The 26,566-nt window shown below is 49.6% G+C and overlaps 2 protein-coding genes across 8 annotated transcripts in view; one reads left to right on the top strand and one right to left on the bottom strand.

The window, feature by feature from the left end:
• CNTROB (centrobin, centriole duplication and spindle assembly protein) overlaps positions 1-15,366 on the bottom strand; it is a 35,973-nt gene extending 20,607 nt beyond the window's left edge. For both annotated transcript variants that reach the window (XM_081886748.1, XM_081886749.1), the window contains exons 1-8: positions 15,024-15,366; positions 14,848-14,941; positions 13,396-13,474; positions 11,357-11,522; positions 5,180-5,296; positions 2,346-2,462; positions 1,111-1,209; positions 423-638 (exon numbers count right to left, since the gene is read on the bottom strand). In XM_081886748.1, coding sequence (XP_081742874.1) covers positions 423-638; positions 1,111-1,209; positions 2,346-2,462; positions 5,180-5,296; positions 11,357-11,522; positions 13,396-13,474; positions 14,848-14,941; positions 15,024-15,365 — 1,230 coding nt within the window. In that variant the 5' untranslated portion in view covers position 15,366. The remainder of the gene's footprint in view (positions 1-422; positions 639-1,110; positions 1,210-2,345; positions 2,463-5,179; positions 5,297-11,356; positions 11,523-13,395; positions 13,475-14,847; positions 14,942-15,023) is intronic.
• Positions 15,367-15,540: 174 nt separating this feature from the next.
• TRAPPC1 (trafficking protein particle complex subunit 1) lies at positions 15,541-25,928 on the top strand. 6 transcript variants are annotated; one of them, XM_081887110.1, is made up of 6 exons: positions 16,739-16,872; positions 18,500-18,598; positions 23,321-23,391; positions 24,234-24,372; positions 25,071-25,208; positions 25,821-25,928. In XM_081887110.1, exons 2-5 carry the CDS (start codon positions 18,500-18,502, stop codon positions 25,197-25,199), a joined length of 438 nt encoding a protein of 145 aa, XP_081743236.1. In that variant the 5' UTR covers positions 16,739-16,872; the 3' UTR covers positions 25,200-25,208; positions 25,821-25,928. The 6 variants fall into 6 exon arrangements, with proteins under 6 accessions (XP_081743233.1, XP_081743234.1, XP_081743236.1 ...); XM_081887106.1 differs by having other exon boundaries at positions 25,663-25,928; XM_081887107.1 differs by lacking the exon at positions 16,739-16,872 and adding an exon at positions 15,541-15,683 and having other exon boundaries at positions 25,071-25,928.
• The last annotated feature ends 638 nt before the right edge of the window (positions 25,929-26,566 follow it).

Genomic DNA, 26,566 nt, shown 5'->3' with positions numbered 1-26,566 from the left:
CTCTTAAATGGGGAGGGAAATTTATATTTGTAAATATAAATTGAGGAAATGGAAGAAAGAAGAAAAATAAAATAACAATATGTTAGAATAAATTAAATTAAGTTAAAATGGAGGAGTAAATTAAGGATTTGCTGAGCCAATAATTTAAATTGGAATACAAGAAGGGGAGGTGTGAGGAGGTCTGAGAAACAAGTTAAAAAAAAATAAGTATTTGAACTTTCAGGTGTTTTTGTTTTTATTTTTAAGTTTTGGATTTTTGGATTTTTTCTTTTTGTTTGTTTATTTTTGTCTTTGTTGTTATATGTGTTGTTCTTTTGTGAAAATGCTAATAAATATTCATTTAAAAAAAAAATTAAATGGGGAGGGAAACCGCTCTTGCAAGGGATTCGGAAGGCCTGGTTGGAGCCTCTCAACTCTCTCACCTTCTCCTTGTCCAGCTGGGAGCGGCTCTCCTCCTGCAGGACCTGCTGCTGCTGCTCCAGCTGCCTCTCGCGCTGGGCCCAAGCCTTCTGCTGCTCCTCCAGCGTGGCCCGCAGGGTCTCCTGCTGCCGGCGCTCCAGGTTCCACTCTGCCTCCAGGCTGCGTACCTGCCGACGCTCCTCCTCCAAGTCGCAAGAGAGCCTGGCCCTCTCCTCCTCCTGAGCGGACGGAAGGGGGACGGGGCGCACTTGTCAGCTCTGATGCGAGAAAGGTCTCGGTGGGGTCCAGTTCCTGAGCCCAGAACGATGCCCCGAGAAGGGCATTAATGGGAGGCGCCAGGCAACTCCCTGTGGCGTTTGAGAGTCAGCAGCCTCTTGTCCCCCAAAAGTGGGGCTCTTTTCAGCTCTCATGGTGATATGGCCAGATGATGGGGGACAGAAAGAAGACAGGGCTCCTGTACCTTTAATAGCAGAGTGGAAGAAGAATTTCAGCAGGTGTGAGTTGTTTTCCTCTTCTGCACTCCTGTTAAAGGGGCAGGAGCCACTGGAAAGGTGAAGGGCCACTGGAAGGCCATTCTATGCTTACTCAAAAATAAGCTCCACTGAGCCCAATGGGGCTTACTCCCTGGATTAGAGGACTGCACCCCACAGGAGCGAGGGCTTGGGAAGGTTCAGGGAAGGTGATTCTTACCAGAGCCTCCTTCTCCTTGCAGAACTGATTGGCCGCTTGCTGCTCCTGGCTGAGGGCAGACAAGGCTTGTGAAAGGCGCTCTTCCACCTCCGAGATTTTCTGCAGGAAAGAAGAGTTAGCCATTTCCCGAAGACAAAGAGGGTCCCCAGCTGTGTCCTCCCTAGACCATTAGGTTTTATGATTTTCCTGATATTGTAAGGGACCCAGAACTGGTCTGTGACCATAATAACCACCTTACCGGGCTTTTGGTCTGTGACCGTAATAATAAAACTCTATTCTATCCTTCCCAGACCCAGGGTGATGGGTTGCTGGTTCCATCCAGGACTGCCTGGGACATTTTGCTGCCTGAAGCAAAAGGCGAGATGGTGCCACCACCCTTTAGCCCATCCCAGAGACATTGAGCGAATCTCAATGGGAGAGATTCAGCAGCCCCTGAGCCTATTATTATTATTATTATTACTATTTTTTTTTATTTATAGACCTTTTATCAAAAGACCCCAGGACGGTGTACAACATTAAGGACACATTTTACGGAGCACAATGATAAAGACATAATAAAAAGCACCATGATAAAGTACAGTGGTACCACGGGTTACGTACGCTTCAGGTTACAGACTCCGCTAACCCAGAAATAGTACCTCGGGTTAAGAACTTTGCTTCAGGATGAGAACAGAAATCGCGCCGCTGCAGCAGCGGGAGGCCCCGTTAGCTAAAGTGGTGCTTCAGGTTAAGAACAGTTTCAGGTTAAGAACGGACCTCCGGAACGAGTTAAGTACGTAACCAGAGATACCACTGTAATCATAATAACAGTCTCCCCCAATAGATTATTTAACGGCCAAAGGACTGAGTAAAAGAGGATCTTTTTGCCTGGTGCCTAAAAACATAATGATGTCGCCAGGTGAGCCTCTCAGGCGAGAGCATTCCACACATGGCGAGCCACCACCGAAAACGCCTGTTCTCATGTTGCCACCCACCAAACCTCTCGGGGAGAGAGACACAGGGAAGAGCCTCGTGCAACAAGCACAGGATCCTGTGTGGCATATGTAGCACCAACACAGAAAAAAGGGGGGGTTGTGCACAAGAGCAACAGGGAGGGGGTTGATCCAGCGCGGCTGCAAAATGCAGAGAGCCTCTCTCCAAATTTCCTGGTGGCCCCATGCGCCTGCCTGCCGATGGGCGAAGCTGGAACCCCACCCTCTTGCTGCCCTGCTGAGATCCGTGGCCCAAAACCCCACCTCCTTTTGCTTCCCCAGCGCCTGCTCAAGCCCTTCCTTCTCCGTCTGCAGCCTGCGTAGCGTTGCCGTTCGCTCAGCCTCGTGCCGGTTCCAGCCCTCCACCACTTTGGCCAGGGTCTGTGGAAAGGAGAATGAGAGGCTCAACTGGCTGTCTTCCCTGCCCCCCCACCCCCGCCCCAGCAGGGATCCAGGGGGTTCCCCAGCTGTAAAGAGATCCCTCGCTCTTTGAGCAGTGAGAGAGAGCAGGTGTATTGTCGGAACTGTAGTCAATTTCCCCCTCCGTCCCCTGGAAGCCACATCCTACACTGGCCTCTGCAGGCCATTTTTCTGGCCTGGACTCAACTACTGCTTGCTTGCTTGCATAGGGCTTGTTTTAAAATGACCAACAAGCAGCTGGGGGCTCAATTCCATTCCAGAGGTAAATGCTCACTATGAGGGTTGTTTTTGTTTCCTTTATATGCAGAGGTGAATAGAGCACTGAGCCTACAGCAAATGTATCTTTGAGACCTGTACAATGATCCTGAGAGAGCAAGCAAGGCAGAGGGGCTCTCTGGGAAACACCCGATATCCTTGTTCAAACCTTGGATGCCACAGGCACCTCTGTAGTATGAAGAAAGTGTGTGTGTGTGAATTCGACAGTCCTTAGTTTGTTTTCGGTTGCGAGTTTGCTAATATTAATATTGTTAATATTAATGGTTAATATTAAAGCTGGACCATCAAGAAGGCTGATCGCCAAAGAATGGATGCTTTTGAATTCTGGTGCTGGAGGAGACTCTTGAGAGTCCCATGGACTGCAAGAAGATCAAACCTATCCCTTCTGAAGGAAATCAGCCCTGAGTGCTCACTGGAAGGACAGATCCTGAAGCTGAGGCGCCAAGACTTTGGCCACCTCATGAGAAGAGAAGACTCCCTGGAAAAGACCCTGATGCTGGGAAAGATGGAGGGCACAAGGAGAAGGGGACAATGGAGGATGAGATGGTTGGACAGTGTTCTTGAAGCTACCCGCATGAGTTTGACCAAACTGCAGGAGGCAGTGGAAGACAGGAGGGCCTGGCATGCTCTGGTCCAGGGGGCCACGAAGAGTCGGACACGACTAAACGACTAAACAACAATATTGTTTTGTGGATTATGAGAGCTGTAAGGCTTTGTGAATCTTATAATATGACCTTCGTTGTGGCTCTGCCATTTTGCGTATTTTTTAGCTGTTTTCTTAACAGCGTTTTATAGGAGGTCCTCATTTCGCTGGTGATTTGCAATTGCTTTACTGAGGATTTGTTAATTATTCTATAGGATCCATGTTGCAATTGTGATGCTACGTTATTGTTTGTAAGCTGGTTTGTGATATGTGTGCGAGTCGAAAGTGGCCTAGAAATAGAATGAATGAATGAATGAATGAATGAATGGGCTAAGTTGTTGACCTGGGCGGGTGCTGCAAGTTCTGCCTTTGAAACAGCCCCAGTCATCAGGCTTTGCTAAAAAGAGTGTAGCATTCAGGGCTGTGGTAGGGAGAAGCTGCTGCCAGTGTGGGGAACCTTTGGTCCTCCAGACGCTGCTGAACTGCAGCTCCCATCACCCCCAACTATTGTGCTGTGCTTTGCTGAGACTGGTGGAAGTTGTAGTTCAGCTGGGAGGAGCAAAGGTTCCTGCACCCCAGGGGTCAGAAGATTGTAAAGAACTTCCCTCCCTGCAGTTGCTAAGACCAGCAGCTGCTACATGTAAAAATGTTGAAAGGAGCTCTGCCAGATGAGGCCCATCTAGTCCACCATCCTCTTCTCACTGTGGTCCACAAATATTGGCTGTCCCTTTGGCATAAATTGCCTAATTACCATCTTATTCAGCGCCTTTGGAGAGATGAATTTACCAGCCCATGGGCAACAAAAATCCATTCCAAACTGTTGTCTTATGGAATCTCTCCTTCCGATATACTAAATTTAGATCTAATTACAGCTAAAAAGGTCATCAAACAAAGATTGGAGATTTTGCAACAAAATCTTACTACAGGTGGAGGTACATGTTCCCCGATAAATCAGGGCATTACATCTATGTCCCAGATACCTTGATATCTGTCTACCTTATCGGTTGCGTCGCATAGATTCGCATTTGTTAGAGCCAGATTTAATGTGTTCCCCTCAAATGTGCTGAGCAATTGATTTTCTAATGGTAAAACCTCTGTTTTATGCGCATGTGACAACAAATCAATAGAATCCCTTTATCATATCTTGTTTAATTGTCCTTTATATATTGTTCCCCGATCAAGGATTCTGAGTTCAATCATTTTGGAAACTGTTGCTAAACCACCTGAATTACATCTAGCCTATCTACTCCAGGACATTGACTCTTATAGAACATTACAAGTTGCCAGATTCCTGAATTCAGTTCTTTCATATAAAAGACTTCATGGAATGCTGCATGACTATTAAAAATCTAGTAAACTCTATGCACCATCTTTATATTCAAGGCCACAATACGGTACATCTAGAGATTGTATGTAATGTGAAGGAGATTATGCGTTGAAATATTTTAGTTGATATTTTAGAATGTAAAATGCTATTTTATTTATTGATTGGTTTTACCTTGTGGGCTTATAGCCGAATAAAGTATTATCTATCTATCTGTGGTCCACAAGCAGGACCTGACCACAGCAGCGGCAGCAGCGCTCTCCTCACCTGCAGTCCCCAGTCACTTGTATTCAGAAGCCTCCTGCCTCCATGCCCTGGCCTCCCCATGGCTCCAGCAATGATGCTCCAACTCCAAGCCACCTGCTGCTGCTTCTCCTCCTGGGCCAGCCTGTCTCTGGGCATCTCAGCCACACACCTGTCATGTCGAAGGCTCACCTTATCCAGCTGCTCTATCATGCCGTCTTTCTTCTTGTCCGCCGAGACGGCGACGGCCAGCTGCTGCTGCAGCTCCAGGATGCGATTCTGCAAGGCGTGGATGTGCCGCTCGCAGTGCTGGGTGGGAGGAAGCGGTCAAGAGTTCAGTGGCTGTGGAAGGGAAGGGTGAAGCATTTGGGCTAGGGCAGGTAGGAAATGATTCTTGCGGAAGGGGCAACTCAAGTCCCGGCTCCTTTCCAAGAACCCCCACTGATGCACCATTCTTCCAGGTTCTCCCCCCGTCTCCCCCCCCCCCACAGTCCTGAGCGATGGGAACTTTGATATCAGTCAAACCCCTAACAGCTAAAATGAAAGATGAAGATTTCCGGGAGCTGAGCCAGTCCTGGGGATTATTCAGAAGGGCATGCCTTACTTCTGCCCTGTTTATATCCTCTTATAAATACAGGTGTTCAGTCGCTGCTTCTCTCCTGTCCTACACGGAGAACCCTGCTCAGTGGAAGCGGAGTTCTCCTCTGCCTCCAAGAGCAGAATAAGTCTGTATTCTGCTCTGGTCAGACCTCACCTGGAGTACTGTGTCCAGTTCTGGGCACCACAGTTCAAGGACACTGACAAACTGGAACGTGTCCAGAGAAGGGCAACCCAAATGGTCAAAGGCCTGGAAACGATGCCTTATGAGGAACGGCTAAGGGAGCTGGGCATGTTTAGCCTGGAGAAGAGGAGGTTAAGGGGTGATATGATAGCCATGTTCAAATATATAAAAGGATGTCACATAGAGGAGGGAGAAAGGTTGTTTTCTGCTGCTCCAGAGAAGCGGACACGGAGCAATGGATCCAAACTACAAGAAAGAAGATTCCACCTAAACATTAGGAAGAACTTCCTGACAGTAAGAGCTGTTTGACAGTGGAATTTGCTGCCAAGGAGTGTGGTGGAGTCTCCTTCTTTGGAGGTCTTTAAGCAGAGGCTTGACAACCATATGTCAGGAGTGCTCTGATGGGGTTTCCTGCTTGGCAGGGGTTGGACTCCATGGCCCTTGTGGTCTCTTCCAACTCTATGATTCTATGATTCTAAGTCCCCTCTGCAGCAGACAGAAGCAAGCCTTGCTCTGCCCAGTTTGCATGAGCAAACCGTTTGGAAGGAAACAGTCTCCCCCACCCCGCTCCAGACTTGGCTGTCTTGGGTTAGCCTAGGGCAGCAGTGAGGACTCTTTGGCCTGCGAGTCTGATGAGACCCACCAGGCCTCCCTATTTGGTCCAAATGCTCCCACCTGATGTCAGGTGCAGGGCAGGTGAAGACCTGGCTTGGACATGGGGGCGTTTCCAGGCACCATTGATCAGCTGATCTGTGGCACAGGACTTTGCAAGAGGTGACAGTCAGCTGACCAGAGCTTTGCAGGCTGTACCATTGCCCATCATGCTGGGCCAAACGGGGGGGGGGGGATAATGATCTGGCCAGTGGCCAGATCTTGTTGCCCACATCTGGGTCCAGTGGCTGTTAGTGGGGATGAGCATCAGGGAACACTTCATACCAGTTCCCAGAAACTCCCCCCAATACAGCTAAGCATAATCAGTATTTAAAGCAATCATAATAATTCAGCAAAACAATAGACTTGCAGCTGAGCTACAAAACAAAACATTTTATAAATTTTTTAGTGTTTATATTATTAACTTGTAAGATATGGATTTTTGTTTTTGTTTTTTTAGTCGTTGCTTTTTTAGTTTTTCGAACGTTGGTTTTTGTGTGTTGTGTATTGTTATTTTTCAATATTTTGCGTGTTGTTGTTGTGTGGAAAATACTAATAAAATTTATTCGATAAAAAAAAAAGATTTGCAGCTGAGCTATCTATGACTTGGCAGCAGATCCATCTTCAGCAGTACTACAGCTATAGTACTCGTAGCAGATCAATCCCCTGTAAAAAACCCAAAAAAAACCCCTGGGAGAATAAAAATGTGTTTAACTGGTCTTGGAAGAGAGCCAGCGATAGTATCACTTGCATCTCCGGGCAGACCTGCCCATCTGTTAAGATATTAGTCCGTGGCCCTCAAGCCCCACTAAGGGGCTTGAATCAGGAAGGCTTTCCCAAGGCAGACCTGTCTGGGCCCGATTCACATGACTTTTCAGTGTCACAATATACTCCCAGGTCTCGTTACACGTGGACTGGAGTTGCTTTTAGCCAGCCGGACGTCCGTTGAGATGTTGCACCCGCTTCTGCCAAAAACGCCTTCCTGCAGTACCACTGCAAGTTGCTACGTCCCAGCGAGTAATCCGTTCTCCTCCCACCCAGACACGCTTATCACAACGTTGTGTTACAGGCAGTGTTTGTAGCAGATGGACTGGCATCCCTGCCTGTCAATGCTGAAGACCTGAGCCTGACTCCTAGGTTGGCCGGCCACTTCTTGGGGGAGAGGGGGCCATAGATGAACGGTGGGGCACCTGTTTTGGATACAGCGGGGACCACCCTGTGGCAAACGCGCCACCGAAATGTAGCCTGGCGTGAACCAGCCCAGGGTGTCCAAGGAATGAGAGTTCCAAGTGTATTCAGTGGGGTGTGGGTGTGTTGGGGCTCAAGCATAGAGCAAAAAAGCCCTAATAGATGGGTGCCTCTCCTTGCTGCTCTGGGACCAAGAAGGAGGGAAAGCTCTCATGTCACGAGTGCTCAAAAGGACATACCGTATTTCTTGCTCTATAAGACTCACTTTTTCTCTCCTAAAAAGTAAGGGGAAATGTGTGTGCATCTTATGGAGCGAATGCAGGCTGCGCAGCTATCCCAGAAACCAGAACAGCAAGAGGGATTGCTGCTTTCTCTGTGCAATGATCCCTCTTCCTGTTCTGGCTTCTGGGATTCAGAATATTTTATTTCTTGTTTTCCTCCACCAAAAACTAGGTGCGTCTTACGGTCTGGTGCGTCTTATACAGCGAAAAATACGGTAACTCCTTTGCATGGGCAACGCAATGGGGCAGAAGCCGCTTCACCCACACACTCCCACCTGCCTCCCAGAAAGGCCGAGATTTGAGTCCTCCAGAATATTTCTCCCAGGAAGTTCCAGGACTTTCTGGAACAGCTCTCAGAGCCCTGGAGCTTACTTTGGGTTCCCAGCAGCACCTGGGCCAAGCAGAGCAGGCTCCTGTGCTCTAATAGGCTTAGAGGGCTAAATTGAGCCTCGGGAGGGGGCCGGCTAGCCCTCCACCCACCCCAGCAAGCAGCTTAAAGCCGGGCAAGGCGCTCAGCAGCAACATCACCAAGGTCAGGGTTGTTCCACCGGCACGTGGGCTGGGTCTGCGGCACGCCAGCGCCTCCTCCTGGTCAGGGCTGGCCTCCTTCCCTCATCATCACCACCACCCACTTGGCTCCCTTGTCCTCCGGAAGATGGATAGGACAAGAGAGGAGAAGGAGATGGAGGCAGGATTCTGTTTGCAGGTTTGGCAGGAGGCTGGAGTTGAACACAAGCTGGTGGGCAGGGGGATTACAATGACAAGAGCGGATACTTGAGAGCACTCCTTTAAAATGCACCGGAGAGTGGATTAAAAGCAAGGGTTGGGCACAAATGAGGTGCCAGCGCCTTTTTAGCACAGCCTAAGAGCTGCCTAGGGACGCGGGTGGCGCTGTGGGTTAAACCACAGAGCCTAGGACTTGCCGATCAGAAGTTTGGCGGTTCAAATCCCCACGACGGGGTGAGCTCCCGTTCCTCGGTCTCTGCTCCTGCCAACCTAGCAGTTCAAAAGCACATCAAAGTGCAAGTAGATCAATAGGTACCGCTCCGGCAGGAAGGTGAATGGCGTTTCCGTGCGCTGCTCTGGTTCGCCAGAAGCAGCTTAGTCCTGCTGGCCACATGACCCGGAAGCTGTACGCCGGCTCCCTCGGCCAATAAAGCGAGATGAGTGCCGCAACCCCAGAGTCGGCTACGACTGGACCTAATGGTCAGGGGTCCCTTTACCTTTAAGAGCTGCCCCTTGAGCAGGTCTCTGAAGGTTGGAAGTTTAGGATGGAGAAAAGAAGCAAACAGTTAAACTACAGACCTCCCTCCCAGAGGAGGCAGCGATGGCCAGCAACCTAGATGACTTTAAAAGAGGATTAGACAAATTCATTGAGGAGGGGGCTCGCGATGGCTGTGCTCTGCCTCCAGAATTTGAGGAAGCAATGTTTCCAAATACCAGTTGCTAGAAATCACTGGAAGGGAGGGTGGCCGTGCTCCAATCCTGCTTGCAGGTTTCCCACAGGGATCTGGTCGGCCACTGTGAGAACAGGATGTTGGACCAGATGAGAGCTGGCCGGATCTAGCAGGTTTTTATTAGGTTATCTGCAAAGAATGCTGCACTATGTGGGCTTCGGCCCATCCAGCAAGGCACTTCATATATTCACGACCATGAGTGCAGATTCCAGAGCAAATGACACAAGTGAGGAATGATTTCACCCTTCGCAAGATTCTGCGTTAGGCATTCCTGTATTCTGAAAACTAATTGCTGGGCCACTGGAAACTAGTGAGACCAAAACCCAAGAGGGAAAGTAGACCATACCCAAAGACTTTAGCCTGTCCACCCCAGCTTAAAGGGGGGGGGGAGAGTGAATATTCCCCACCTGTCGTGAAAAGAGCAGGTACCCATATCCATGCTAGTGAAGCTGGAGCTATTATTTTCTAGATGGGTTATTATGGTGTCGCAAGTACAGGCTGTGTGAAGCTTAACAAATTCAAGTTCTGCCCCAGAAGGGAGCCACATTCTGCATCCTAAATCGTGGAAATCAAAGAAAAGTCTCATGGCCTCCTGCTGATTTTGCATATTTTTTTTAAAAAAACAACAACCACTAAATATATTTTTACTTGGCAAGCTTTTTGGAGGTAGGAGAAGAAACGGGTGCCACAGAGAACTCTGAAGATCTCCAGAAGTTCAGCTCCACTTTCCTTTGGCTGAAGATCAGGGCTGACACGAACATACAAACTCAAGCATCGCTTCCTTGCATATTCAGGAAACGCAGCCTTGATTTGACGGTGAAACCGGCTGACTCCAAAGGTGGTGCGCTTTTAAAGCAGAGGCTTTTCTGAAGGGTTTGGACACATATCAAGGATATGGCTGCCGCCCCCTTCCAGCATTGCGATTCACTGAGAGGAAGGGGCTGCTGAGAAGCAGAGCTACTGGACCTTATCCCTTTCCCCAGAGAAGTCAGGACTCCTGGTTTCTTCCGTGAAGAGGTTACAGTTCAGCAACAACCGCAGCTTGCAGCCCTGATCCCGCCTTCCTAACTGCCCATGGAACTCTGCCCATGTTGAAGGTGAATGTAGGGGGGCATGTGGCTGGAAGGTCAGAAAGCTCATTATGGGCCATGATACCGGCTAAGTCCGAGTAGCTTTACTTAAAGTCGCAGGTCACATGACACTTACTTCATACCCCCCCTCCAGCCATATTGGTCCATCCTTCAAGCCTCTTTGGTTGCCTAATCCTGGCAATTAGGAGAGGCTCAGGTGAGAAGGGGGGGTGAGGCCGCTGGGCCAATGGACTAGGCTGCGTTTTTTTTACTAAACACCAGCCTGCGTGGAGCATGTTCCCCGGCAAAGAAATCCTCAAACAGTTGGATTTCTTTGTTTAGGGCAATGGTTCTCAGAGGGTGTGGCAGGAGAGGACGGCAAGTGTGGAAAGAAGATTTGAGGACAATCAAAGAAACATTTCAGTGCAGTATAGTATAGCATCAAAAAATACATTTTTTGCAGAATAGGGATAGATATCTTTCCAAAATGAAAGCAAGAAGATCCAAATGATACTCAGGACGTTCCTAATTGTGATCTTTTCATTTTCCCATGAATTTCTTATCAATAAAAAATTCAGTGTGGCATGAACAAATTTTTATTTGTTCATCGTGTTTTTAATTTTATAGCATTTTTAATATTCTGTTGGGAGCCATCCAGAATGGCTGGGGAAACTCAGACAGATGGGCGGGGTATAAATAATAAAAAATTGTTCTTATTATTGTAATTGTTATTACTATTAATTTTATTATTATTGAAGTGTGTCCCGCAGAAAAGTTTTTGAGAACCACTGTTTCAGGGGAAGAATATGACTTTTAAAAGCAATTTGGGGGGGAGAAGAGGACAGGGCAGACCCAGGCCTAGCAGCCACCCGTTCCCTGATTCTCCCACAATCCTTTGTGAATCCTTCAGGCAGGCTCCACAGCTGTCTGGTGCCACTCACCTTTCGCCGGGCCTGCTCCTTGTCCAAAGAGTCCTTCAGCAGGTGGGAGTCGGCATATGGCGGATGCTCACGGACTTGGCCCAAGCGCAGACTGGTATAGCGGGGAAATAGTTGCTCGAAGCCAGCTAGGGAGCCAGGAGGAGAGACCTCCTGCAGGGGCCTGGCGCTAAGGGGACAAACGGAAAGGGGACATGAGGGCAACAGAGGCTCCTTCAAAACCAGCCACAATTGAGCCCTCCACCCTTCTGATACTCTTACTCTTTAGCTTCCGGCATCTTCTATCCCCAAGATGCCAGGACAAGGACCCAGGAATTCTAGAGCCCCCCCCCCTCTCTCTCTCTCTCAACATTTCAGGGTTGACTGAACCACTTCCTGGCCTTTCACCCCAAGGGCTGTCGTCTGTCTACTGATCCTCCTTTTACAAGAATGCTCCTACACTCGGGTCTCTGCATTTCTCTGTCGCGGGTAACTTCTGGCCCACAGGCCTCATTAGCTGGGCCTTAGGGACACGGGTGGCGCTGTGGGTTAAGCCACAGAGCCTAGGGCTTGCCGATCAGAAGGTCGGCGGTTCGAATCCCTGCAACGGGGTGAGCTCCCGTTGCTCGGTCCCTGCTCCTGCCAACCTAGCAGTTCGAAAGCACGTCAAAGTGCAAGTAGATAAATGGGTACCACTCCGGCGGGAAGGTAAACGCCGTTTCCATGCGCTGCTCTGGTTCGCCAGGAGCAGCTTAGTCATGCTGGCCACATGACCCGGAAGCTGTACGCCAGCTCCCTCGGCTAGTAAAGTGAGATGAGCGCCACAACCCCAGAGTCATCCGTGACTGGACCTAATGGTCAGGGGTCCCTTTACCTTTACCTAGGACTTCGTTTGGCCAAGCCTTGCCCACCTGTTCCACCTCACAATGTGGGGTGCAGGTATAGGCAGGACTGAGCCAAAAAGGGGGGGTTGCAGGCACTGCAAATCAGGCACACCCGCAAAGCCCTGCATGGCACGCTGTGAAGCCCTGACAATCAGCTGGTTGTTGGTGCTTAAGTGCCTGCACTGCTCTATGCAAGAACAGCTGATATTCTGGCACAGAGCTGTGTGTGGTGCTTTAAAGCTGATCCACAGGGCTTCAAAGTGTAGCGCAGGCTCTATGCTAGCCCAGGGGTTGGGGAATCACATCTCTGTGATGTCATGTGATTGATAAGTTGGTGACCTGCAGAGGGTAGCGGATTTAAGGGATCTGGCCCACCAGCCAGATCCAGTTCCCCACATCTGCTCTCTAGAACCGTGGACTCCAAAGATAAGCTTTGTATGAGATCATCTACCCTAGCTAAAGGAAAGGCACCTCCATTCATCCTTCAAATGTGTGAGGAAGCAGAGAAGTGAATTCTGGTCTGCGCGCAACACTGAACTATGCATTCTCACGACATGCATGAATGTCTGAATGCACCAAGCAAAACCCAACAGAAACTCATGCACATTTCCAAGGCTCAGGACTGAACCAAGGTTTGTGCTGCATGCAAACCAAGCCACGGTTGTCAAAGGCCCCCAATGATTTTAAAAAAACCAGCATGTGGCGAGACATCAAGGCTCCTCAACAGAATCTGAAATTCACCCAAGAGCTTAAACAGGGTTCTTTATCTGTCTCCTGAGATGAAGCTGCTTCTGGCTGGGAAGAGCTGTGTAGCAGGAACCCCTCAAGGCTACAATAGCAACTGACCCAGAGACAAAGCTCTTTTTTCGGTCGGTATGCATCAGTATAGAATACTGCTACCTCTTTTCCGCTGCCACCATCTCACGGCCGCCGCTTCTCCCAGAAGGTGCTTTGGCAATCCTAAGGATCGTGCCCAAATGCCTCTGCTCTGGCACGACTTTTATAATCCTCAGGCACCTTCCTGGAATGTGCTTTGGCGTTCGATGGGTTGCGCTAAAGCACCTCCGAGAGGCTGTGCCTTCCACAGCGCAGCAGCACCTATTTTTCTTTTTTTTAAAAAAAATACCAACCGCTGCCCAGAGCCCTAGGAAGTCTCTTCATGTCCTGAGATGAACTTACTTGAGCAAGGCTGTCGTGCTGTCACTCTCAAAGGAGTCATCGTCTTTCCGCTCAAAAGTTCGCAGTACCACAGCATCCCCTGCAGGCAGAAAGAGGGAAATTGTTGTCTGCAGGTCGGAAGCAGCTTTGGGGGTGAAGGGAGAACCGGCTCCGATTTTGGTATAAGGCCACTTCCTGTGTTCCTACTTGGGAGGCTGGCTAGAGAGAACCTGCTATAGATTCAGGGGTGAGATGAGAGATCAAGAGGTGGGTAGCAGTGGAAGTGTGCCACGCAGGGCAGTGAGTAAAAAGGACCAGGATTAGGGGAGACTCTCCAAAGGGAAGTCTGGTTGGACCATGCTCCCCACACAAAGCTTTTTTTAAATCCTATTTTTGGTACCCCCTTCAAGGATCATTGCCTTGCCGTGGCGAAGGGGCTTGAACTATGGCAAGTTCTTAAAGAAATGGGGGTGCCTGATCACCTCATCTGTCTCCTGAGAAATCTCTATGTGGGACAAGAAGCTACAGTTAGAACCGGATATGGAACAACTGATTGGTTCAAAATTGGGAAAGGAGTACGACAAGGCTGTATATTGTCTCCCTGCTTATTTAACTTATATGCAGAATTCATCATACGAAAGGCTGGGCTGGATGAATCCCTAGCCGGAATTAATATTGCCGGAAGAAATATCAACAACCTCAGATATACAGATGACACAACATTGATGGCAGAAAGTGAGGAGGAATTAAAGAACCTTTTATTGAGGGTGAAAGAGGAGAGCGCAAAATATGGTCTGAAGCTCAACATCAAGAAAAAGAAGATCATGGCCACTGGTCCCATCACCTCCTGGCAAATAGAAGTGGAAGAAATGGAGGCAGTGAGAGATTTTACTTTCTTGGGCTCCATGATCACTGCAGGTGGTGACAGCAGCCACAAAATTAAAAGACACCTGGTTCTTGGGAGAAAAGCAATGACAAACCTAGACAGCATCTTAAAAAGCAGAGATATCACCTTAAAGCTATGGTTTGTGATGTATGGAAGTGACAGCTGGACCATAAAGAAGGCTGATCGCTGAAGAATTGATGCTTTTGAATTCTGGTGCTGGAAGAGACTCTGGAGAGTCCCATGGACTGCAAGAAGATCAAATCTCTACATTCTGAAGGAAATCAGCCCTGAGTGCTCACTGGAAGGACAGATCCTGAAGCTGAGGCTCCAAGACTTTGGCTACCTCATGAGAAGAGAAGACTCCATGGAAAAGACCCTGATGTTAGGAAAGATGGAGGGCCCAAGGAGAAGGGGACGACAGAGGACGAGATGGTTGGATAGTGTTCTCGAAGCTATTAACATGAGTCTGACCAAACTGCGGGAGGCAGCGGAAGACAGGAGTGCCTGGCGTGCTCTGGTCCACGGGGTCACGAAGAGTCGGACACAACTAAACGACTAAACAACAACAAAATTTTTGGTACTCTCACCATGAGCAGCATCCCTGGACCCACGGAGAATGCCTTGCAGATGACAGCGCACGTTCTCCATCTCAGAGATGTGGCGGGACTCGACGGCAGGTCCCTGCAGGAGAGAATGAAAGAGGCCTGGATGTTTTATCCTGCGTCTCCAGCCTCTACCCAGCCATGTGGCCTCTCCTCCTCACCTTCCTGTAGGTGCTGGCCTCCACGCTGGTTGAGAGTCGGTGGCTGAGCTCCTCCGCCAGAGTGTCCAGATCTACTTCGGGGGCCTCCGCTTCCCTGGAGAGGCCCAAGCTGTGCTGGTTCTCCAGGTGGGAGCGGGCCTGAGCCTCAGCCTGCCGGCTCTGGTGCAGCGAGGCATAGAGTTGCGCCGTCACCTGGGAGGTATAGGGGGTGCCCGCCTGAGAGGAAGGGACCTTTTGCCCTGGGCTGGCAGGAGCCGAGGGTGGCAGCAGCTCCATGTCGCTCAGAAGATCCTCGCTGTGGATGGAGGAGCTCAAAGTCCTGCAGGCACTCTTGTCGGCCATGGGTACAGTTGGAGGTGGTGGTTCCAAAGCCTTTGCCCAAGCCAGCCAGGCTGCAGGAGTTCTGTGCTCAGAAGCCCAGAGTCCCTGTCATAATGCGGAGTGTCCCATGACAACAGGACTCCAACAGAGGGAAGGTGCTTTCAGACATGCTGACCCGTCCAGAGTGCCGGCAAGGAGACACTGGAAGGAGAGGCCTCGCCTAGGGCTGCAGGAACAGGACTGGGCAGGCGGTGCTTCTCAGTTGATGCCCTGAAGAGAAAACGATACCCGTGAGGGGCACAGAAATGATCTTACAGCAGGACAACGGGAAGAACACAGGTGACATCAGTGGTCGGATCCCAGCTGAAGAAAAGCCCTGCCCTGCGCCACTGCTAGCCTTTGCCCTGTATGGTGGCATTAGTCCCCATTTCCTGGTGGGCACATGGCAAGAGCTCAACTCCTGCTTGGTTTAAGCTCTATGGATCCAGGCAGTGGCGTAGCGTGGGGGGGGGGGGCGGCCGCACCGGGCGCAACATCTGGGGGTTAGGGGGCGCAAATCCACGGGTTAGGGGGTGCAAATTACTTGCCTTGCCCCAGGTGCTGACAACCCACGCTACGCCACTGGATCCAGGGCACCTGGGTGGGCCACCCCCCCCCCCGCCAGGCTGCTGGACTATAAGTCCCATCAGCCACAGCCAGCGCCCAGGGGCAATAGGATCTGTAGTCCAGCAACATCTGGAGGGTCCTGCTCTGCCAGCCCCCCACTCCTGCCCTAGAGGGATCCCTCTTCTTGCCCTTTAAAGCTACCCATTCACTTTCTAAAAACTGAAAACAGCCCCAAGCATGCCTCCCCCCACATCACACACTCCCTTCCCCTTTAAGCGCCCCCACCTCAATTTTAATGGCAGGCCCCCTCCTACAATTCCCACCCCCAAATATCCCCTGGAGCTCCACCCACAATCCCATGGCTCCGCCCACACCTGCCCCTCGCCTCGCACCTGCCACAGGCCCCGCCCACACTGCGCTCCCCTCCCCCCAAAAACGTTGAGGTAAATCCTAATTCTCTCACCGCCCCCCCTCCGCGGACCCGGTTTTTTCCCGCCGTTTTAAACGCCCTCGCTCTTCTTCCGTCCCGCGCTCGCCCACCCCTAGGCCGCGCCGCCCGCCCTCAAAAATAGCACGCACAAAAAATATATACAAAACCCAAACCAAGCAACGCTTGGTTTTCATTTGGATTAGGCCAACGCAACTCCTGGCAACCACCTTGGCAGGGAGGGCGGGGAGGCCGCCGCCGCCGCCGCCGCCATTTTGCTTGAGGGCAAGAGCGCGCCGGGCGGGGAAAGAGAGAATGCGCGTGCGCGAGATGAGGGCGGGCGGAAGCGTGGTGACAAAAGCACGCGCCGAGCGGCGGACCAATCAGCGCGCGCAAATTGCCCTACCGCGCTCTCTCGCGCTCTCTCTCTCCTCCCGGAAGTATAAGAGGATTCGGAAGCTGCCGGGCAGGGAGGGGGTTGCCATAGAGACGAAGGTGAGACTCCGGTACTGAGGGAAGGGGGCGGGGGCTGTAGGCCCCGGGGGGTCTTCAGTACGGGGAGCCCGCTGAGGGGCCAAAACGGCGACCACCCGGACCTTCCCCACCAAGGGCAGGACCAGCCCAGCGCTGGTGGGGGAGACTGTGGGTAGAGCTCCAGGGCTGGCTGGGCTGCGACTCTTGGTCCTCGGCCTCACTGCCTGAGGGGAAGCGGAGGCAATGTCCCCGCTGCCCCCCCCCCGCCCACCCCCTGCCCGTCCCCACAGTGAGCGTTGAGGGGAGCAGGGCGCGTTTAATTTGCCCACTTCCGCATTCCCAAAGTGAGGGGTGCTAAACAGATGTTACACGACTTGGGAATTCAAAAGAGATTTTTGGTTAAAGTGATACAATTTAGTTTTGCTGGGGAAGTAAAAAATGTGTAAAATTGCATAGAAATCATTCAAAATTATTGCCAAGCACTTATAATATAATAATAATATCTTTATTGTCATTGCCCCCTCTCGGGGACAACGAAATTACTTGACTGCTCCATAAAAACACTAATTAAAACAATGCAGTATAATACAGCAAGGAAGATTAGATGACTTTCAAAGTCCAGGCTTCCCATTCACGGCCGAGATCGCTCTGGAGAAGAAGCTGTTCTTAAGGCGGCTCGTTCTTGTCTTCATCGTCCTGTATCTCCATCCCGACGGCAGGAGCTCGAAGAGACAGTGACCAGGATGCGATGGATCTTTTACAATGTCCAGTGCCTTCCTATGGCACCTTGTGGCATAAATCTGCTCTAAGGTGGAGAGTGGGCAGCCAACAACACTCTCTGCTGCCTTAACAACATTGTTATTGTTGTTTAGCACTGCCTAACATTTTCAGAAGGGAAAATTAAAATTAATGTTTTCTGAAAGCAGTTTATGTGCTTCTTCATCAAACATAGACTTACCAAGATCAATGTTGTCCAGTCACAAAAATAATAGCTGGTTCAAATGCCTCACACCCAAAAGCATCTTTTTAACACTACCCCACTGAAGAAATCTGCAAAAAATCAAGTTTCACTGTTGCCAGAGTGTATCAGGTGGCTCATGCCAGCGAGCCCAGCTTCACTAGGACAGTGGAGGGGACTTTCTGAGGCTGCCAACCTACCTCTGCCCAGGCAGCAACCCAAAGATGTGGGCTGGATCCCTCCCCCACTGCCTTGTACCCCCCCAATTGTTTTCATAGGTTTGTTAGTAATGGTGAATGGGTGCCAGTTGCAAGTAAATATTAGGTAAGTCGTGGCTGATTCAAATGTTTACTAAATACCAGAAAAATAAACATTCACAGATCACTCTCCAGGGCATCAGAAAATTTTCTGGGGCAAACAGTTTTTCCTACACACACACATTAGCCTGTGCAACTAGCCCTAAGTTGCACAGGAAATTTTCTGGGAAGCCAACATCGCTGGTACCACTCCTGCCAAGAGCCACACCTCTTTTTTTGGTGACCCAAAAGGAAGTCATGGGGGGGTGCCTTGTCGGGGGGGACACCTTTCCTGACCCCGCTAAATGCTTCCACAAGCAATTGGACCTGGTGATGGGTGGGATCTCTGTATCCATGTCAGGTGTGCATGATGGATTCCTCACTTTCCTTGCAGATGACGGTGCATAATTTGTACATATTCGACCGCAATGGAATCTGCCTGCACTACAGTGAGTGGAACCGGAAGAAGCAAGCCGGCATCTCTAAAGACGAGGTGAGACTTGAGGCTTGAGATATGCAGAGCAGAATGCCAAGGCTTAAGCCTGCTAAGTACATAGTGTTATAAGAATTTTAAGGTCTCAGATATAGAGTAAATATTCATAAATGCACACATATCTAAATATACCATATGTCTGAAATAGTATCAGAGTGCAATCCTGAAGGCATTTTGACTCTCCCAATGACCTTAAATATTCCTCTGCAGTAAGGGAGGCAAATGGGGAAAGTCTTTTTGCTTGCAAATCCTGTCTTAAGGGTGCATTTGTGTACGAATAGGGTGAGCCGGTGACCTGGATTCAGGAACTAAAGTATTAACCATTACAAAAGAATAACCAATCTTCCACAGCAGTCAGTGACCATTATCAGGTATCCTGGCAGGCAGGATTTCTGATGTAGACCGCCTCCTTTGATGTATGCATGATGTCTTGGGCTACAGGGTGGGCAATTTCAATAATGTGTATAAGGGCTTGCGCACCATTGTTCTCCCTCCTGCATGTGGTGAGTGGGGATCCTGTTGCAAAAGTTCCTTGAATAAAGATCAGTCTTCCCAGCTGCTTTGCTTCTCAATATACTCTGGTTGGCCTCTGTTATTTTCTCTCTTTTTTAAAAAATAATATTTATTAAAGTTTCAAAAAAAAGTTACAAAAATGAAAAAAGAAAAGAAAATTTTTTTTAAAAGAGCAGGAAATACAAAATACTGAAAAATAAAAACAATTAAAAACATTTCCTTTTTTCCATGTCTTGTCTTTCATTTACTTGTTTCGCTGACCTCCTCACACCTCCCTTTTTTGTATTCTAGTTCAATTAAATATTTCAGCAAATCCTTTTCAGCTTAGTTTTTATCCTAATAATTTATCTTAATGTACTGTAATTTTACATTCTCATTTCACCAATTAAAAAATCAATTTTTACCTAATCTTTTGTATCGTTTCTGCTAAAACCACATTACTTCATTCCAACATCCTTCTAACATTCCTGGATCTTACAATGTTTCTGTAAATAAAATTTAAATTTTTTTCCCAATCTTCATCCACCAACTCTTCACCTTGGTCTCGGATCCTGCCAGTCATCTCCGCCAGTTCCATATAGTCCATCACGGCCTCTGTTATTTTCTCCTACCGATAGGGAACCCACTTAAGGACTCTATATGGGCTCCGTAATACCCCATAAGGGAAAGGGAACATTTTTTTTCTCTTATAACTATAGGAAGAGCCCTGCTGGATCAGGCCAGTGACCTATCCTGTTCTCACAATGGCCAATCAGATGTTTCAGTAGGAAACTCACAAATAGGATCCCAGCACCAGAGCCCTTTCCAGCAGCTGCTATTCAGAAGCACTGCTGCCTCTGACCATGGAGGCAGAGGATAGGCATCATGGCTAGAGTTCCAAGAGTTTGCCAGTGTGGTGCAGTGGTTAAGAGCGGTGGACTCGTAATCTGGGGAACTGGGTTCGCTTCCCCGCTCCTCCACATGCAGCTGCTGGGTAACCTTGGGCCACTCACACTTCTTTGAAGTCTCTCAGCCCCACTCACCTCACAGAGTGTTTGTTGTGGGGGAGGAAGGGAAAGGAGAATGTTAGCCGCTGTGAGACTCCTTAAAGGGAGTGAAAGGTGGGATATCAAATCCAAACTCTTCTTCTTCTTCCTCTTTTTAAACCATCTGTTGATTGGTGGCCATCACTGCCTCCTGTGGGAGTGAGTTCCATAGTTTAACTATGCACTGCACCAGTCTCTTACTGGGATCTTTGCCCACCCACCCTAGATTTGTGGGGCGGGGAGCCTGTTCAGAGGTGAGGGAAACCAAACTGCAGTGTTCTGCAAGTTACCGTATTTTTTGCTCTATAAGACTCACTTTTTCCCTCCTAAAAAGTAAGGGGAAATGTGTGTGCGTCTTATGGAGCGAATGCAGGCTGCGCAGCTATCCCTGAAGCCAGAACAGCAAGAGGGATTGCTGCTTTCACTGCGCAGCGATCCCTCTTGCTGTTCTGGCTTCTGAGACTCAGAATATTTTTGTTCTTGTTTTCCTCCTCCAAAAACTAGGTGCGTCTTGTGGTCTGGTGCGTCTTATAGAGCGAAAAATACGGTACTTAGTTTCTACCTCTGTTAGTCTTGTGTGGTGCAGAGCCTTGAAACGATGCCTCTGTTCCAAGTGGGCATAACTTAAGTAATTTTTTTTAAAGTATGAAGCTTAAACTAAGTAAAAGATTAATCAGCAGCTGTGCAGTGATATCCTGCCTACCTTTTCTGCCCATTTAAAACCACCACCAGCAAACCCAGTTTAGCTTTCCAGTGCTTCTTCAAGCCAGGGATAGGAACGGCTTTGCGCTGGCTGCCTTCCTCCTGCCATTGAAGAGCAAAAGCAGGAGTAAGTACAGTCGTATCTTGGAAGTTGAACGGAATCCATTCCGGAACTCGGTTTGACTTCCAAAACGTTCAGAAACCAAAGCGGCAGGGAGCTCCAGTCCACTCTGGACATTCGGCTTTCAAAAATAAATTTGAAAACTGGAACACTCACTTCTGGGTTTCGATTGTTCGGGAGCCGATTTGTTCAGGAGCCAAGGCATTTGAGATCCAAGGTATGACTGCAGCGATCTCTCCCCTAGCTAGAAAAAGAATAGAAAGCTACCTTATATCCTGGATCCATGCAGCTCAGTCAAGTCCGAGGCCATTCCTAGGCCCATGTGCTTTGCCCCTGATCAGGACACACCGTTGAAATAGTGTTACAGTGCCCTCTTCATTGTTCGGAGGAGAGCAGAGCATTGTGGGTAGGTCCTGTTTTGCCTTGGTGCAACTTCTGTCCCAGGTAAGCAAGCAGAGGGGAATCATTCTTGTGACACAGAATGACAATACACATTCAGCAGAGGAGAAGGGGAAATGTGAGGATGTTTTCCTCCTATGCAACTTTGCAAGCCTGTTCTAAGATGGATGGATGGCGGCTAACAGATTGAGGTTGAATCCTGACAAGACAGAAGTACTGTTTTTGGGGGACAGGAGCGGGCAGGTGTGGGGGACTCCCTGGTCCTGAATGGGGCAAATGTGCCCCTGAAGGACCAGGTGCGCAGCCTGGGAGTCATTTTGGACTCACAGCTGTCCATGGAGGCACAGGTCAAATCTGTATCCAGGGCAGCTGTTTACCAGCTCCATCTGGTACGTAGGTTGGGACCCTATCTGCCTGCGGACTGTCTCACCAGAGTGGTGCATGCTCTGGTTATCTCCCGCTTGGACTACTGCAATGCACTCTACGTGGGGCTACCTTTGAAGGTGACTCGGAAACTACAACTAATCCAGAATACGGCAGCTAGACTGGTGACTGGGGGCGGCCGCCGAGACCATATAACACCGGTGTTGAAAGACCTACATTGGCTCCCAGTACGTTTCCGAGCACAATTCAAAGTGTAAAGGTAAAGGGGCCCCTGACCATTAGGTCCAGTCGTGACCGACTCTGGGCACTCATCTCGCTTTATTGGCCGAGGGAGCTGGCGTACAGCTTCCGGGTCATGTGGCCAGCATGACTAGGCCGCTTCTGGCGAACCAGAGCAGCGCACGGAAACGCCGTTTACCTTCCCGCTGGAGTGGTACCTATTTATCTACTTGCACTGGCGTGCTTTCAAACTGCTAGGTTGGCAGGAGCAGGGACCGAGCAACAGGAGCTCACTCCGTCGTGGGAATTCGAACCACCGACCTGCTGATCGGCAAGTCCTAGGTTCTGTGGTTTAACCCACAGCGCCACCCGCACACTTCTACCTCCTGTTCTAATCCGTGGTGCAAAACACAAGCTGTGTCTGGGGAAGCATGAAATTGTGGTGGTGTTTACGTGCATGGGGCAGGGAGAGGGAAGGGTGTGAGTAAAAAGAAAAGTTCAAAAGCTTCCTAGCTTGAATGATACTATGAGTTTCCCTTTAGCAGCCGCCACTTTCTAATTTGGGGAATTCCGGTGTTGAAGCTTCCAGGGGAACAGCAAGCTCCATTTGGGGAAGTTCTGCTGGTTATGTGACTTTGGGTGATTCACATCAGATAAGATGTTTTGTTTCTTAAAGAGGTGCTTGAGAGGCCAGAGGGTTACATTCAGAAGCCAACCATTAGAAATTACTCCTTGTAAGGTTGGTTTTTGTGAAGCAATCATCTCTACAGTACAGTGGTACCTCAGGTTACATACACTTCAGGTTACAGACTCCGCTAACCCATGCATAGTGCTTCAGGTTAAGAACTTTGCTTCAGGATGAGAACAGAAATTGTGCTCCGGCGGCGCGGCAGCAGCAGGAGGCCCCATTAGCTAAAGTGGTGCTTCAGGTTAAGAACAGTTTCAGGTTAAGTACGGACTTCGGGAATGAATTAAGTACTTAACCCGCGGTATGACTGTATATTCTTAGATTCAGCTTCAGAGGGAATATTTTGTATTTTGGGTTTTTTCAGTGAGTTATTTTTGGCTATGATGCAAGTCTGCTTTGCACATGTTGTGGGTTAACTTTCCTAGGCACTACTGTTGCTGTAACATATCGTACCCCAATGTCTATCAGTTGAATTAATTATCTCTTAGGGATCCCGTTGCCTTTGTCTGTGGTTTCTGTGCCATGGGTGTCCTTGTACGGTTAGCCACAGAGTGGCGCCAGAGCAGAGCAAATGAGCATGACTTGAGTTCTTCATCCTTGCCATGGAATCTCACCCCATTCTCCCTATGAACACATTCATTTTCTTTCTCTCTCTCCCTCCCTCCCTGCAGGAGTTCAAGCTGATGTATGGCATGCTCTTCTCCATCCGCTCCTTCGTTAGCAAGATGAGCCCTGTGGACATGTATCCTTTCTGCTCAAACAGCAGCCTCAAAAGTATCGCTCTTGCGGTTTTTTTGACAGAGGGAGCCTGACTGAATGCTTTTTAATTCATGTGGAGTGGGGGAAGTAGCATTATCTACCATATTTTTCGCTCCATAGGACGCACTTTTCCCCCTCCAAAAATTAAGGGGAAATGTGTGTGCATCCTAGAGAGCGAATGCAGGCTGCGTGGCTAAGCCCAAAGCTGTTCAGCACTCCATCTCGCTGTTCTAGGTTGGGGTTAGCTGCGCAAAGCCTCTGCAGGGCAGCGGGGTGCCTTCATCCCGCTACCCTGCGGAGGCTACAAAGGCTGTCCCTGCAGACAGAATAGTGCGGAGCGCTCCGTCTCCCTGTTCTAGCTTGCGGGTGGCTGCGCAAAGCCTTCACCCCGCTGCCCTGCGGAGGCTACGAAGGCTGTATGAAGGCCCCACAAGCTCGGAGGGCAGCGGGAAGGCGGTGCCCCGCCTCTGTGCTGCTCCCTGACCTGGTTTGGAGGCTGGCGGTGGGAGAAAACAGTGCTCCCCCCCCCCCGCCAGCCCCAAAGAGCAGGTCGAAAGGAACCCGAAGCCTCCGGAGCCCAGCGGGAGCTCCAGCTGAGCTCCAGAGGCTTCGGGTGAACGCACCTTGAACGCACCTTGTTTTAGAGGGGGAGAACAAGAAACACCCCCCCCCCCCCGTTCTCCCCCTCCTATGGTCCGGTGCGACCTATAGAGCGAAAAATACAGTCCTTAAGGAGTAAAACTTGTTTGGGAGGGAGGGGGCTTAACCAGCTGCCTTTGCCTGACGTCTCCTTCCTCCAGTTCGCCTTAATTCCTTGCCCCCCAGGAAAGACGGCTTCCTCTCCTTCCAGACCAGCAAGTATAAGCTGCACTACTATGAGACGCCCACGGGACTCAAGGTGGTGATGAACACAGACTTGGGGGTGGGCAACATCCGAGATATCCTGCATCAGATCTACAGCTATGTGAGTCGGATGTGGGGGGAACGGATTCCTTTCGACTTCCAAGATAGGACTGTATAGTGATAATGAATGCAGTATTTAAATTTTATTATTTTCCCACAGTACTGAATTTTTTTCTGTTGGTGTACTTTTTATATTTTATGGGTAAATTGAGTAAAAAATGAGAGAGAGTGGTAGCAGCAGGTGAAACAGGTCAACTGGTCAGGCCAAAGCTCTGTATATTTTTTGTTAAAAAGTGGTTTCCTGATGTTGGAAGACCACCAAATTAGGGTTTAGGGGTGCAGCCTTTCAAAAAGGAGCCCAGCCTCCTCCTTCCTCTGGGCCTTTCATTCATCTCCTCCAGTGCATTTGCCCCATTCCTTGTCCAGCAGTTGCTTTGACTCAGTGGTTGCCAACATGCCAAAGCAGATGGGAGTCCTTTATTTCCCACTTCTGTGTTGGCAGCAGGGAGAGCGGTACTCTTAGGGTATCTGCTGCTGTCCTGAGAGAAGGCAAGTGTGAATGATCCCAAAGTAAGAACGAAACATCAGTCACTGGGGTTAGTCAAAATAGAAATATTTTTAGGAGCGGCAGGTCTCCCAGTGTTTGGTTTTCATTTCCCTGAAGCTGTTTAAGTTGGGGTCCAGAGGGGAGGAGGGGTATTCTCATCTCACTGACCTCGTGATTCTCCTCTCACTCAGCTTCTTCCATCTCCTCCCTAGATCTACGTGGAGTATGTGGTCAAAAACCCTCTGTGCAGCTTGAACGAGAACATCCAGAGCGAGCTCTTCCGGAGCAAGCTGGACAGCTTCATCCGTGCACTGCCCTTCTTCTCAGCTCGGGCAGGCTAAGTGGTGCGGGTGGGTGTGTTTGCCTTTTCCCGTTCCATGCTGTGAATACTACAATTCCCATGATGCACATGGAGTAGTGTCTGGCAGTGAGCTTGGCACTTTCTCGGCTGGGTGTGCCATCGTCAGAACAACTATCATTCCCTGCACTTCAACCATAACGGACTTGTGACCCAAACCAGAACTCTGAGCTTGGATACCTTTCAGACAGCGGCTTTCTCCGCAGTGCTTTCCTCTGTTCCCTCCACCGCCCTTTGACCCATGGCTCCATCTTTTGTCCCATTGCGTATTCCCCCTTACTTGGGACCCCAAGAGCCCCTCTTCCTTCCCCTCCTGACCGTGACACACAGTCCTTTGCCAGCGCAGGCCTCTTCCTTTCTATTTATAGAGCTTTGCCTCAGCCCTTTCTTCCCCCTCCGCCCCCCAAGCTCCTATTTATAGCCAGTCTCTTCTCCTGCCTTTCCAGTCCAGTGCTCTCCCAGCCTGGGCATGACATCAAGTGCCCCGGGGCTGGGGGGGGGGTGCTGCTTGGACGCAGTGGAAGATGCAGCGGCATGTCCTTCCCAAACGCATCTCGCGAAAAGACGGGCCAGCAATCCAACTTCTTCACATTTCCGCCACCAGGAAAGGTCGACGAGCAACACAGGTCGAGAAGAGAGCTGTACTGTATTCTTTTTTTTTGCTGGGTCCACCTTTAATGAATTAAACAAAATGTCACCTTTAAGATCAGAAGTTGCTTTGATCACCCTCAGCCTTCTCTAGGACTCTCTGGGATTTGCTGGTTAACTCAGTTGCCATTGCCCCCCAGACTGTGTTATGTTTGCAATGGCTGCTGGGCCACCTCCACAAAAACCTCTATGTCAAGATGAGAGTCTCAGCTTCTTCGTCGCCCTGCAGACGAGGCGCCGAAGGCCAGCGAGGCAGCAGCTCTTCTTCAAATTGGACTAACCGGCTCGTTAAATCGTCGGTCTCAAGTTCTTGCGTCACACGGGGCTTTTTACCTCCTCGGGCTTCGATGTTCAGAGAAGGGAAACAAAGCGAAAGCATCGGCAGATACACCTCCAGGCCAGAAATTAAGTGCCTGGGTTAACCACCGTCTTGCTTCACCCCCCTTGAAAGGCCACGGCCAGTTGCGCCCTTCCCTTAATCGCTGTTGTTCATTCTGAGCGTTTTAAGCTCTGGGAGTTCTGTGTGTGATTCAAGCTTGTTTCCCGCTTCTTTAAATGCGAGCTGATTTAAAAAATTATGTCTCATGTTCTCTCTTGTCATGATCAATTTTGCATGCTTTGAAAGGTTTCATATTGCCGTGCTGGTGATCTCGGTCCGTTAAATGGTATAAAACCTTAGCCTGGAGATGCATCCAATTAAAT

The sequence above is a fragment of the Podarcis melisellensis genome (assembly GCF_964234715.1).
Source record: "Podarcis melisellensis genome assembly, chromosome: 13".
Classification (NCBI taxonomy): domain Eukaryota; kingdom Metazoa; phylum Chordata; class Lepidosauria; order Squamata; family Lacertidae; genus Podarcis; species Podarcis melisellensis.
This window is presented reverse-complemented; position numbering and strand designations above follow the sequence as displayed.